This window comes from Passer domesticus, chromosome 1, assembly GCF_036417665.1.
Source record: "Passer domesticus isolate bPasDom1 chromosome 1, bPasDom1.hap1, whole genome shotgun sequence".
In the NCBI taxonomy this organism is placed as follows: Eukaryota; Metazoa; Chordata; class Aves; order Passeriformes; family Passeridae; genus Passer; species Passer domesticus.
In genome coordinates, this window is record NC_087474.1 from 27,334,310 (window position 1) to 27,348,308 (window position 13,999).

At 38.2% G+C, this 13,999-nt stretch overlaps 1 protein-coding gene across 7 annotated transcripts in view; it reads right to left on the reverse strand.

Annotated features, from left to right (window-relative positions):
* The window catches only part of ETV1 (ETS variant transcription factor 1), a 67,716-nt gene that overhangs the window by 27,599 nt on the left and 26,118 nt on the right, over positions 1–13,999 (reverse strand). For all 7 annotated transcript variants that reach the window (XM_064411299.1, XM_064411302.1, XM_064411301.1 and 4 more), the window contains 2 exons: positions 4,813–4,942; positions 3,079–3,267 (listed from right to left, as the gene is read on the reverse strand). In XM_064411299.1, coding sequence (XP_064267369.1) covers positions 3,079–3,267; positions 4,813–4,942 — 319 coding nt within the window. The remainder of the gene's footprint in view (positions 1–3,078; positions 3,268–4,812; positions 4,943–13,999) is intronic.

Below are 13,999 nucleotides of genomic sequence, written 5' to 3' on the forward strand. Positions count from 1 at the left end.
CAAATGCTCTTCAGTAGGCAAAAAATAAGAGAATTTCATTTCAAATTATCTTGTTTTACCTGAAATGCTACTCTCAAGAACCTGTGCTTGTTTTTCCTTCCATAAAACCGATCTACCTGAACTAAAAGGTCTGAATGTAATTACTCGGACATCTGCAGGTTCAGAATCATACAGAAGAATACCAGGATGCTTTTTTCCACTGGGCCCTGATGAACTGAATGCCGTCTTCCTGTTATCTCCTGCATATTACCACAGTATTACCACAATATTACCACAGTAGTAATCACCACAGCAGTAATACTGTGTCCACACTAACCAACAGAAAATGCAATGTTCCTGCAACAAACTGCTTACTAGTCCCGTTATCATTTATTATAAACAAGACACTTAAAAAAAAAGGTAACTTGTGTGTTTCTTTGGAAGCTTCTTACTGCCATTCAAAAAAATGGAGACCTAATAATTCCTGAGCTTCCTGTACTTCGGGTCTGAACCAGCTTTGGAGAAACCTCTGTGAGTGAAGCACAGTGCAGGGGTTTGATTGCACAAGCAATTAAATCCTTGACTATCAACTCATAGGTAGTACATGTTTCTACAACAATTTAAACTCTACTACCATCTGTCATAATACTACTGTAACTTGGTCTGACAAATATTTACTGTCATAGCTTAATTATAAATACTGTGGAAACTACATCGAAACTATTACCATGCAGTAGTGGAGACAAAATGAATTTTTCCAATGCTGCTGTAAATACTATAATTTTTGCAGTAGAAAGAGTACCATGCTGTAACATTGGGGTTTGCAATTCCACCTACACCTGCAGAAAATAAACTTAGAAACTCAAATGTATTATGAAACAGTTAGGCTGACTGGCACTGCATTCATTTCCTTTTTTTCCTTTTTTCATTAGCCAAAAAAAGAAGCAGAAATTATCATTAAGAACTGTCAAGGAGTGAATCAGAAAATTGCAACTTGAAGATAAAATAAGAAACAGGCTCACTCACAAAGCCTCAAAGGAAGTTAATAATACTTGTTGTACTGGAAGCTTTGTATGGAATCAAGCCATTTGTTTATACAAGTGGATTTGTTTCCTGTTGGTACTTGTCAGGACCACTTATCGTTCATATACTCATGCCCTGTATGAAGATGTATGGGCTGTATGCACCAGATACTGATGCTATCCTATGCCACCAATGCACGTTCCATAAAACCTGTGCCTTCAGTTATAGATGCATATGTGAACTCACACAGGCAGGTCATTTGTTTAAACGACATTTTCCAAATGCACTCATTGTAGTAGTATCTCACCTTGTAAATCACAAAAATTTGAATTTCACAAAAATATGAAGTACACTTTTGCTTCATACACAAGATTCAAAATAAATAAGGAAATAGGGGAAAATATTTTCCACTACAATTCCACCTTTCTTTAAAAATGGAGAAAAATTAGATTTTTTTTTTCTTTGTTCCTTGAGTCAGATATTTTGGACTTTACTAGAACACATGATATTCTATAATAGAAGGGAAGCATTAGTGCAAAATGCCCTAAAGAACATGGATATCAAGGACAGGAGGGAGGGAGCAGAAATCATCTAAGGAGCCTACAAAGCTTGCACAGAGCAAGAGTTGTGGGTACAGAAACTATACTAGGATGTATGCAAATGTCTATAAATACTGAAGTTAGGGCTGACATACAGGTTCAGTGCTTTCTTAACAAGTAGCTTTATAATAAAATATTTTTTTCATCTGAAAAATCTTACTACTGTTCTCTGCACATCGGCCATTTAGCTTCTGCTGACTTCAGTCTCCTGGCCGCTTGACTTTGGTGTATGTACAGGAACACATTTATCCACCATCCTGTAATCTAAACCACTGCCTGGCTTCACCGGGGGCCTTTGTGGCGAGACCACAGTCCATGGCTGGGGAGGAGATTGGGACTATGACAGGTGAAGGGGCCAATTCAGTGTTTCTTGATGGCCAGAAGGGCTTGTAGAGAACCTTGGTGGTATTTAAAGCTATCTCAGCAGAGCACAACACAGCAATATTAACATTAGCAACCTCCTTCAAAAGTGATCTGCACAAGTCCCTGGAGATAACAGCCCTTATTAGAGCAGAAACATGCAAATCACACTCCCAACAACTGTTTTTCTTTTCAGGCCTTTCTTAATTTGATAATGGTTAAGAGGCAAAACAAGTTTCTGAACTTTTATCTCTTTACACACCAACGGAATTTTAAATGTTCAAGAGCAATCAAAACTCAGCGTACAAAAACAGGTTCATGCAATAAAGGCCAGGGTAAATAGAATTCCAAAAACAAGTGTTTGGACTGAAAAAGCAGGGGAATCCACTGAACATATCTGTTGCAACACTGAGCTAAGACAGTTGTCTGGGGATTTCTAACATATCAAAACAAAACAGGGTGACTTAAGGACAGTTGAAGCTTTAATTCTAGTCTCTAACTCTTGTGGCTTTTACTCAGACTAATGTTATTTAAACACAGTTTATGTTGGCATCTTTTTTTGAAATGCTACATTACAAAAGGGCTTGGAAAAATGATCCACCCTTACTAAAGAATATTCTGAAGCAGGAACACTGTAACATGGCCACTTATCCTTTAGATAGGTGAACAGCTTAGCAAGAGGCCAGATATTTATAGTTAGGAACATGCTTGCTAGTGACTTCATCACCTTGAAGGGCTTTCTAGCCTCAAGTGAATCACAGAGCTATAGAAGGGCCCAGGTTGGAAGGGATCTTGAAAGACCATCGGGTCCAGCCTTTCATGGGAAAAGGAGCCTAGATGAGATTATCCAGCATACTGTAATCACCATCACAAGACAGAACCAACATGTAATTTAAATTCTGTCACTGCCAATATGAACTCATACACTAGTGCACCAAGCTGGGTTCCAGCCTTTCATAAACACACACACATTTCTGACACTACAAACCTTGCTGGTCTCCACCTCAGTCCCCCAACCTAAAAGGGAGGACTTGTGGGCAGGAAGCCAGTACTACCCTATATAAGAGCCACAACTGAACACCTTCTGCATGGGTCCTTCACATGTTTTGTGTTTTACCTGTGGTCCATAGGGAAGCTGTTGTCTTGAATGGACTGGGATGGAGGGAGGTGTGTAGGGAAAACCCGGTCAGGTTTGGGAGTCTGAGCGGAGTTTGGGGAGGCATGGTGCAGTGGTGACACGGGAGTGCTGGATGGCGTCGGTGGGTTGGAGGGCCTCATTCCCACTTGTGGTTTCTGATCATAGGCACTATTTGTAAGGCAAGAGAAAAGCAAGATAGGTTATTCTTTCCAAAGAAAGAAGAAAAACCAAAACCATAGCAGCTACATCCAGAAAAAAATCACCACAAGTGCCCCATTTTGAAGCTTTTGATTATAGTTAACTTCTGAACCAGTTTGGGGCAGAAGAATTCTCAACTTTACACTAAGAAGAGCAATGAAGAAGCCATGTCAGAGGCAAGTGATTCGGCACAGCATTTGCTTCTCTGAGACACAGAAATGTATTTTTAAACGACTCAGTCATACAGTCACATTCTAACAGGAGGTATACAAAATACATAAAAGTAGAAGCACCTGGACTAGAGCACAAAGAGCCGACAGTGCCTGTCAAGGCTCTTTTTCTTTTGCACAAACCACAAAGTGAGACACTAAAACAATACAGCCAGAGGGAAGGGATCTGACCCAGAAAAACAATGGTATGCTGGCTTAGCTACCCATACTAGGTTGTCAGCAGCCTCTCCTGAGAGGTTTTTTTACCCCTCTCTCTCTCAAAAATAAACTGCTGGTCCTACAAATACATAGATGCTATTTTCAAGGGTGTTTCACATCAGAACACTTTGAGAACACTTTGATCATCCCTGTTTCTAACCAGGAGAAATGCAGACATTAGGAATATAGTTAAGCACAAGCTTGCATACTCTTCTAAGTCCCTTAGCACCCATCAAATCCATCAATGGATTCATTTGATTTTTGAAACCAAAATCACTCCTTGTAACTGGCAAAAGTGCCAGTCTTTTCCTTTTTTTTCCCCCATTCATATCCAAAAAGTTAAATGTTAAAATTCTTTAAGTGCTAACAGTTTTCATACTACATTAATGAGAATCAAAGCTAGATGAAAGATTCTAAAATAGACTGAAATGTCAATAAGAAATCCTTCACTGCTGACACTAAAGGAAGGAGTGGCACGTAAATGCAACCAAAAGAAAGCCAATACGGAATGAAGAGGCATCAAGCCCCTCCACCACCCACAAATAAATAAAGCTTTTATTATCTATGCCTATAAAAGAAGACAACTTGCTTTTGAATGCAACTAATGAAACACTGTTTTAAAAGGTAATCACCCAGGAATATACATGTACAACATCTGCACAATTTGTCAAATATCTAATGTGTTGCACAGACCTGCTAATCCCTTGCCTGTTACACAGATCACTCTTTCCTAATGCACATAATGCATTTTGAAAGTACTTTCAACACAGCTCTCAGAAAACAAGATACACCTTTCTTCTACTTCATGCTTGTACCCTGGGTTTTTAAACTCTGGCTAGCTCCCATTGAGGAGGAATGGAGGATGTGCATTTTGATGAAAAAAACTGCTTTAAAATTATTATGTAAGTGTTTGACACAACTGTAAAAAAATCCATCAGTGTTCATCGGCTAAATGCATTATCTCATCAGTCTGTTATCTGCTGAAGAGGTAACTTTTCTAAGATCTCTATTATGGTTTTATTACTCTTTCGTCAGTCCTCATTTAAGCCAGCAGTTCTCACTGCAAACACGCTCCTAATTACTTTACCTGACATTGTACAGGCACTTTTCCCCATAACTGAACTTGAATGGTTGCTCTTGACTGCAAGCGGAGCCAAGTTCTGAACATGGGCTATGGGGTTCCTTCTTGATTTTCACAGGGAGACCATGAAAAGCCACTGGAAAAGAAGGAGAATGCAATTAAAATCCGAGTACAATATCAACAATTAAGTTTCCCAAGTAAGCTCGACACTGCTAATTAAACACATGATTAATTAAACAATTGTAATAATAAAAACAATATAGGAAATAAACATTTCAAATATTTCTTTGAGTGTCAACTGAAAAATAGACACCAGAGATCCTTCACATTGGCTATTATCACTTCTATTGTTTAATAGAATGATGGCCAGCATCCCATCTCATTAGCAGGAAAATAACAGCCCACTTATATTTGGCTTAACTACCGTAAATGTTGTCAGAGGCAAAATACTTCCCAGGCACCAAATGTTTCTAAGTAATATCAGAAGTTGCTTTTAGCTATAAATGCAATAGTAGTCCACTTCAAGGAGTGTCACAAAAATGACTCCAAAATAAATTTGAGATATATCAGCCTCAAGTATATGATCAGTAATGTTTTTGTCCCACATTTTGTCTGCTTGAAAATTTGCAGCAAAACCCTTGAAACTGGATGATTATATGCCTTTTTAATTACAAATAACATCTTCGAAAAATTCAGAAGAAATGGCTTAAGTAATTTTTCTTTAAAATAAACACAATAAAATCCTGGCCTGATCAAATTCAATAGTAGATGTGATATAGACACAAACCAAAAAAAAAGTCATGCTTTTTAAAAGCTAAAAAAAAATCCCAGAGGGGGTGTGACAGAAATGCAGCATTAATTAGAAGCACAAATTGGTCTGTACTAAGAGAAGGGCCAAAGGTAAAGGCAAGGTTAACCAGCAAATTAGTTTACACTAGACAACTTTCCTTATTTCATATCCAATCTTAACCAAAATTAAAGCAGAAGAAAATTCAAAGTTCACCTGACACTGATAGACCTAAGTAAGTGGCTAGGAGGACAAAGGACTAAAAGACAGGTATGTAATGGCTTGAAAACACACCTGCCAAGTTTTAAATAAATGCATTTTTGATCTCCAAGATGCCTAGAATTCAGAGATAATTTTATCACTTTGATGTTGTCACCAAAACACCATAGTATGAACATCACATTCCAGACTGACCTAGATGCTTGTACCTCCATAAAAATCCACGCACATGCAGCAGCTCCTGTTAGAGAATCTCAGCAAAAAGTCAGGTGATCATTACCATCAAATAGCATCTTACCCCTTCTCTTGCACCTGAACTTGGGGAAGATGGTTTGTTGTAGACTACATATTTTCTGATGCTAATGCACCTGCATACACACGCCAGGGTTCAGTGGGGAGATAAAAGAAATGCTGTCTAAGAAGTGAGCATCAGAACCACAGAACTCTGGCATCTGCGAGTAAGGTCTGGATTCCAGACTTTTGCCATGGGTTTTCTCATGGTTAGGCAATGTTCAGAGAACTCTTTCACAAACAGATCCTCTCATACCCTGTTACATGACAGCTTCTACTACTGCCTTTCAGTTGAGTCATCTGCAACATAACACTATTCTATTTTGACACATATTTTCACAAAACTCACAAGAGAACTCACAGAAAACTCCTATTCAGCTATTATATTTTGTGGATAATATCAGTTATGTGGAAAGATAAGAAAGGAGAGGCAGACAATAAAACATATAGAAATGCATATGCACAGCACAACTTAGGAAACAGAGATGGAAAATGTGAACATCACAAGAAGGAAATAATTATTCCCGAATAAAACTGTCTGAACTTGCACTAAAAAGAAGCCCACATGGACTTCTTGAAAAGTGATTCTCAGATTTAATAATATGGCAAAATGCAGCTCAGTCAGCTTTCCAAAGCAACTGCAAAGCAGGCTGATATCCAGTAGTTTGTTTCAGGATGCTTCTAGTGAACTTTTACTGCTGACTCTCCTTTGTATGTCTTGGTCAAATAATGCATACATATACATTTAATGTATATGATGGGCCCTGCAACTCTGGGACGCTGGCCCCCATGCTAAGGTAGGCAATCTCTTTAACTTGAATCAAAAAATTAAAACACCACTGCAACAAGACTCTTTTTTAAAGCCAGTATCACATATTTGCACAAAGGCCACATGCTGCTCTATTTTATTTTTTTTTAACTTTGCTACTTCCTTGGAGTTAATCTGTTATGAAAAATTACTTCCCTTATTTATTTTTAAATAACGGGAGTACAGAGACTCCCACACTACAGCCCTGTGCGCAGAACTGGCTGGGTATTTCATCACAGCGCTGAGAGCCTGAACGTCTGCTAACAGGCAGTTTTCCAGCTCACTGGCACAGGCACAAGTGAAAGCAGCACATTCATTTTGTGCAATTTGCTTTACCTTCCCACATGGAGTTGGTGCATGTAAAAGGCTGTTAAGTACTAAATTATTCCTTATCAAATCACCATCATCTGGAGTCATGATCAACACTAATTAAATTACTTTCACTGAACACGGCTCCAGCCTGCTGCCTCAACTGCGAGGTACATTTTATTTTGCTTACTGTACAGTCCTAGTAAGGTACAGGGCACAGTGCTAGAAGGCATCTGCGCTGTAGTTTTAATTAAAGTTTACCTCACCTTCCTCCCAGCTTTATAAGCTAGGGTAAAGTGTATCAAATCAAGTAGGTTAACACCTTCACTTCATTTAGAGAAAGCATTACAGACCAAAGTGATTTTATATTAGATCTTTATCTTAACTACAGCCAGAAAGATAATGTAGCTGTAAAATTTAAAGCCTTCCTCGGGCAGTCCCCTGACACAGTCACCATGCTAAGCTTTATCTGTAACTCCACTTTTAGAGGTAGAAAGGAAAAAAGATAGGCTGATAAAAATGCTTACTGCTTTTTTGGGGGCCTTTCTTGAAGGCTACTTGCCCTTTCGGGACATGTTTTAAGTGTGGCTGAAGATGACAGACTTATTTTAACAATACAATTTCAAATATTCAAAGCAGTTTTCATACCATCACTGAAACCCTCTGCCCGTCACTTCTGATTTCAGTGTGACGTTCATTCTATAGTGCACCTATTAAAAGAGAATTTAAACATACACTCTTTGGCTAAACTGAATTTTATATTATGTTCTCAATCCTCTTTCTTTTGAGGAGAGCAGGGTTGCTTATTTATACAATCTAATTTTAGTGCAGCATACCAGCTACCAACACATTCATATTAACAAAATGACATTTTAAACAACCAGCTCCTTACCACTTCTTTCTTCCTGATGGTAAATTCATTTTACTTAACCCCAGAACAAGAGTCTCAACCCTATTAAAGTAAAGGGCTCTCTGCCTTAATAATGATCTTATGAAACAGTGACCAAGGGCCAAGATTTCATCCCGAGTGATTACTTACAGATAACTACCTCCGAACTTGAAAGGCAAGCAATCTTACAACATGTATTTAGATGGATGGCTTCAACACCTCATCTCAACTACCACGCAAAGTCAGGTTTATCGGTATCAGAAACAGACCCTTGCCCCACAGACCCTGTCTGGAGCATCTCCAAAGCCAACACACAGATATAAGGAAAGCAGGACTTCTGCCATTTGTAGCAAATTGATGAAGATATAATACATTACTGTATGCGTATTCTCTGTGCATAAATATGTCTATTTATATCTGCAGAGTAAAAGGGCTTGCATATTATATATAATGTGCTGCTGTACAGACCTAGATTTTATACTAAGCAATAATGATTTCACCACAAAGTAAGCTCACACATAACATGCAAAAACATGGGGTGGAACCTGCCATCCATCCTTCAGAAGTGCTGTTCTAGTTTGTTATCTGTCAACAGCCTAATCCCTGAACATTTTCTTCATAACAACACCCAAAGAATGAAGAACCACACCACTCAAATGAAGAACAATTTTATTAAGAACTCTGAAGTCAAAGGAGGAATTGGTTTGTCTCAGAGGAGTCTGATATGTACACTTTCTAGCCTGAGAAACAGGAAGCATACCACCTCTGTACAGACAGAACTGAATCTACTTCTTCTGAGAAAGCCCTGAAACTCACTGCATTAAGCAATGGCTTAAAATATTTTTCAATTCAAGAGATGATTATTCAAGATGAAGAAGAAATTGGGAATATGTTACACGAAATGGCAAGTCATTTCTCCTTTGAACAAAAAGCAACACTTTAACTTTCAAACTTCAGATTCCTGCTCAGAACACATGCACATGATAAAGTCTTATTTCTGAGGAAGAATGGTTTTAAGCATACTTTTAAAAGCCATGAAATATAACTGGTAATTCAGTGATGTTAGCTAATAGCAAGCAATGCTTACTCCACTGACCAAAGCTACAAAAGATGTCCTATCCACACTTGTGGGTCAAGAACATTGACTACATGGTATAAAATCAATTGACAGCAGTTGATTTTGTACCACACTTGCTCCTCATAGTGAACTCTGATGTCTCCTAAGTAATACTATATTCACATGTATTACGTTTGAGGACTCTGAGTACCTGAAGAGAAAAGAAAGTGACAGTAAGTCGTGGCCTAAATGCGCTGTTTCTGAGCTGTTTTTCAAATTTATGCTCTCAAATCATTCTCAAAAGACAATTCTGTAAATAAACTCACCAGTTTTATCATCAATTCAGCAAAATTGTTAATATGCAATGTAAGTTTTGAGAGATTTCTTGAACACACTTGAATATAGGGGACTTGACTCAACAGTAAGATGAAAAGACAGAAGATGTAAAAATACTTAAGCTGATACCACTGCAACTCCAGGTACTAGACTGACTGAGGTGAACCAAGATAATACTTGGTAAAATTTCAAATGCAAGAAGGAAAGACTCCTGTACTGATAAAGCCAATACTGTCACACTTTAAATCTATCTCTTGATACATACAGCAATGCAGCAGCACTTCAGATACATCAGAGTCTCTCCAAGATTCTTTTCCAGTACATTTACTTCTGCCAAGCCCTCCCCTTCCCCCAACACACAAAAATCCATTACTAAAGGGTCTAATCTCAGCTATCAGCACAGAGTGCCTTTTATGGAGCCATTAAACCATTTCTCTTGTTTACAGTGCCTGAAGAAAGATGTGAATTATGTCTGTGACAAAACAGGCGATAACATTTCTAAACTGCTATCAAAATGCAAACTGAAATACACTTAAGGACAGGGACCCTAATTCATGTTTTTGCCATTTTCCTCGCTCACTATAACTTAACAGCACTCACCTGATGATTCAAACAAATTATTTATGCTATAAGTACAACAGGTAGGCATTAGTTAAAAAAAAAATCTGCTTTTAAACAGTTTATTGAACATTTCGTCAAAGAGCATACAATGTTACTTATGTCTTAGGTGATAGCAGTGACCTAGCTGCTCTTATCAGAAAACATTTTTGAAAAATCCAAACACAACACTATGGGTTCATGAGTTCTGAAATGCCTTATTTTTGCAACAGTCACCTTAACATTTGAATCATACATTCGGTATAGGTATTTGCTTACCTTAAGCAATGAGTTATGAAACTAAATACTTTATAGCTTTCTAGGTGGGAATGCCAGGCTTTATATATATTTTCCACAGAGGTTTCAGAAGTGTGCATTCAACTCATGAAACAATAGCCTTCTGCATTCTGGAAGGCATTTATTGATTATTTATTCCTAGATCATTATGATTTGAGCTTTAGACCTTTCTAGACAGCTGCACTCTGAATTTCAACAATCATTTAATAAGAATCAGATTAAAGACATCAGGATGCCAAAGCAGTATGCTCTTTCAATTTCATTGTACTATATATTTTGATGAGAAGTTTTACTGGTAACTTTGAGAGGCTCAGAAGTCATCAGAAGCAGGCACTTGACATAGCTGACCATTCATTCATACTTCAGGGGTGAGCTGGATGAGGTATGCAGCCTCGTATACTAACAGAACCTGAAATAAAAATATCATGTAGGAGAGGTGACAGAAAGAAAGAAAGAAAGAAGAAAGCTAGGACAGTAAAGGCTAGTAATCAAGAATTGCCATCTAAACCCTTCTCAATGATTTTGAATAAAAAGCTTATTAATACATAAGACAGCTGAAGACAGAAGTGACAGCAAGCATGGACGACCGAGGCAAGATCTGCAGTTGTTTTCACCCTACGCGATCTCTTGCAAAAAAATGTTTTGTTTCTCACCACTGCAACAGCTGCAGAAATGAGCAAGACTTGAAGGCTGTGGACTGATTTAAAAGTGGCTGAAGAGATTACATCTACACAGACTCAACCAGGTTCTTCAACCATTTATCTATCAAAGTCACCTCTATCAGATCTTAGCTGAGCTCCAGTCAACTGGATTTCATTTAGGTCTTGCTCTCTGCCAGATATTGGAAGAAGTTGGTGACAAATTGGATATCTGACACACAGATATGTATCATCACTGTGGTTTCAGAGACTATCCTGGCAGTTTATAGAAAAGCTGAACATAGACAAGAGACCTGAACTTTTACTACCTTACAAATGAAAGCTGCTAGCAAGGGAAGGGAGGCTGGGGATGGGAGGAATCTATGCATTCCTGTCAAGTATCTTTCTGAAGAAATACATGATCTCAATATTATTCTCCATTTTACAGTTGCATCTAGAAAACTAGAATTCCTTCAGGATCCAGAATTTAGACCTAAAGACAGCTGGGCTCCATCTAGACTCACCAAGTAGTGACCACTCACCTGAAACAATGTGCATGTGTATTTGGGTATCTATGTGTGCACACAGAGTCAAATGAAAGTAAGCATACTGAATGTGCAAGCATGCCTTTGCAATGATACATTGCATATGGCCAAAATATGTGTAACACTGAAATAAAGAGCAGAAAGCTTTTTCCTCTTCAAATGGATATGTATAACTGGGGAGAAAATGGATAAGCAGCATGCAGAAGAAAGTAACAACTCGTAAACGTGTGAAAAAGCATTCAGTAAAAAGCTAGTTCTTTCTTATGTGGTAGCCTGACTCTTAAGGCCAGAAAAGAAAATCTCTGGACAGCTCTTAACACAGAGAATGCTCTGCCACCCCTTCTCTCAGTGCTCTTTCCCAGAAAGTGGGACTTCATGACTGGGCAGCACTTGGCAAAATCGTTATATATGATTCCATCAATTCAGTCTTCGCCTTGGCTTCGGATCAGATCCTTACAGCCCCTACTAGCTCAAAAGATAGAAACAGCATGGGACCTCATTTTTTGGAAGCTAGTTCTGAACGATGAGCCCAAGCACCAGCTTTCAAAGCCAACTGGCAAGAATAGAATACGTGGGCAAGATGGATCTATTTGAGAACCTTGTTTAACAAAAAGAAAATACCAGCTTTGAAGTAATCTGTCACCTTTACTGGAAAATATGCAACTACAAATGCACTTTAATAACAGTTAGAACTCACACTGCAAAAAGAAGCAAATTGCTTATTTTCTCTTCCAAACTAAAACTTACAATATTGTGCATGTCAATTAATGGTCTACTTGAATTGCATGAACACTATGCAACAGTATAGCCTTTACAATCCTTAGGGGGTGGGAAAGGATGGGGGGAAGGTAAAGAATGAAAGACAGCCCAACATTGTGGGATTTTTTTTCCTCAAAGCCTACAGGGACTTTCTCAGATTACATGGTATGAGAATACAAAAAAAAAATATTTTGAATTTGACTTAGGAAAAATTAGCAAACAGGTGAAAATAAACTACATCAAAAGCTGGAATTTATTTTTGTTTACTAACAAGGAGCTGCAAGGTGGAAAATAACAGCCCATTTTCCTACAATTTATATTGGAAAATTCAGGACATTAAGATCTACAGTAATGCATCCATCTTAGCCAGCATTGTTTGCTAAAAAAACTTGCTCTTGCTTTGGAATGAAGTTTTTCTTCTTTCCTAATTTTTTAAGCAAAAAGCATTACAGATTAATGACTAAAAGACAAAAAAAATGCATTGGTGAAACTCAATTCTAAATTAATTGAATTACCTGTTCATCTCTAGATTATGTTAATTATCTATACACAATATTTTTTTCTATCCTGACTATGATCTGGCATTAACGTGGTCTTTGAGATTAGCACCTGAGGCCAAAAAAAGTGTTGAAATAGAAAACAGAGAAGAGTTCACTGCACCTATAGCTCATCAAGTTTGCATCAGTATCCATCAGGCAGGTTTATAGGAGGGCATTTATACACAGGGAAAAGGTGACCAACAAAAACATCACTCAAATGCAAGCATATGCCATTTCCCTGCAGGATACCTTATTTGACAATTGAACATTATGTTCCTGCCCCTGTTCAGCAAAGAAATTATTCTAGGACCTTCTTCACAAACGAAAGTAAGTGTCATTCTTTAACTGGAATTTTCTAAAGCATGCGTGCTAAGATACTAAAAAATTCTGCCAGTATAGCTATTTCTGGGCAGCTAACCCAAGACCCTCTTGCCATGACAGATGTAGCCTCCCCTGAGAGGTGGAGGGGTTCCCAGTTAGTGTGAGAGAGGAAGCACAATATTAGAGGTCGCACCCATTCAGCTTAATAATTGCTTCACTGCTATAAATCCTCACTTTTAGTGCAAGATATCCCTAATTTGCTTGTCTGTGCAGTTGCAATTTCTGAAATTCTCATTAGTTACTGATGGTACACCTGCAGCCTTCTGACACTGGAAGTCTGAAGCCACCACTGAGATAATTCAGATGTTTGTAGCCACTTGGCTTCTCATTTAAAAGGACCATGTCAGTCAAAAAATTTCATAGTATATTCACTGAGTATATTCAGTATAACAACAAGTAAAAAGCCCACCCAAAAGGATAAGCCACCAGACTGGGGGGTAGGGGGAGTAACTTTCAGTAAATATCAATAAAAGATAACCTACTCACTAAAATGCAAAGGGAGAGCAATTCCAAGGCAAACTTTTCTGGAGGCTTCTAGTAAATACCTAGGTAAGGCACTATAGGTCCTTTGTCATAAGCTGACAGTGTATTTGGGCAGCTGCTACCTGGCTGAACTCCCACACAGTATTAGAAAACTGTCTCTACTCTTCTACCCCCAAGCATGGAACATTTTGGCACAGTTCTGGTTAGTTGATCCCTCTTTGCCTCTATCCCCAAAAGATTTCCACTTTCCCATTAAGA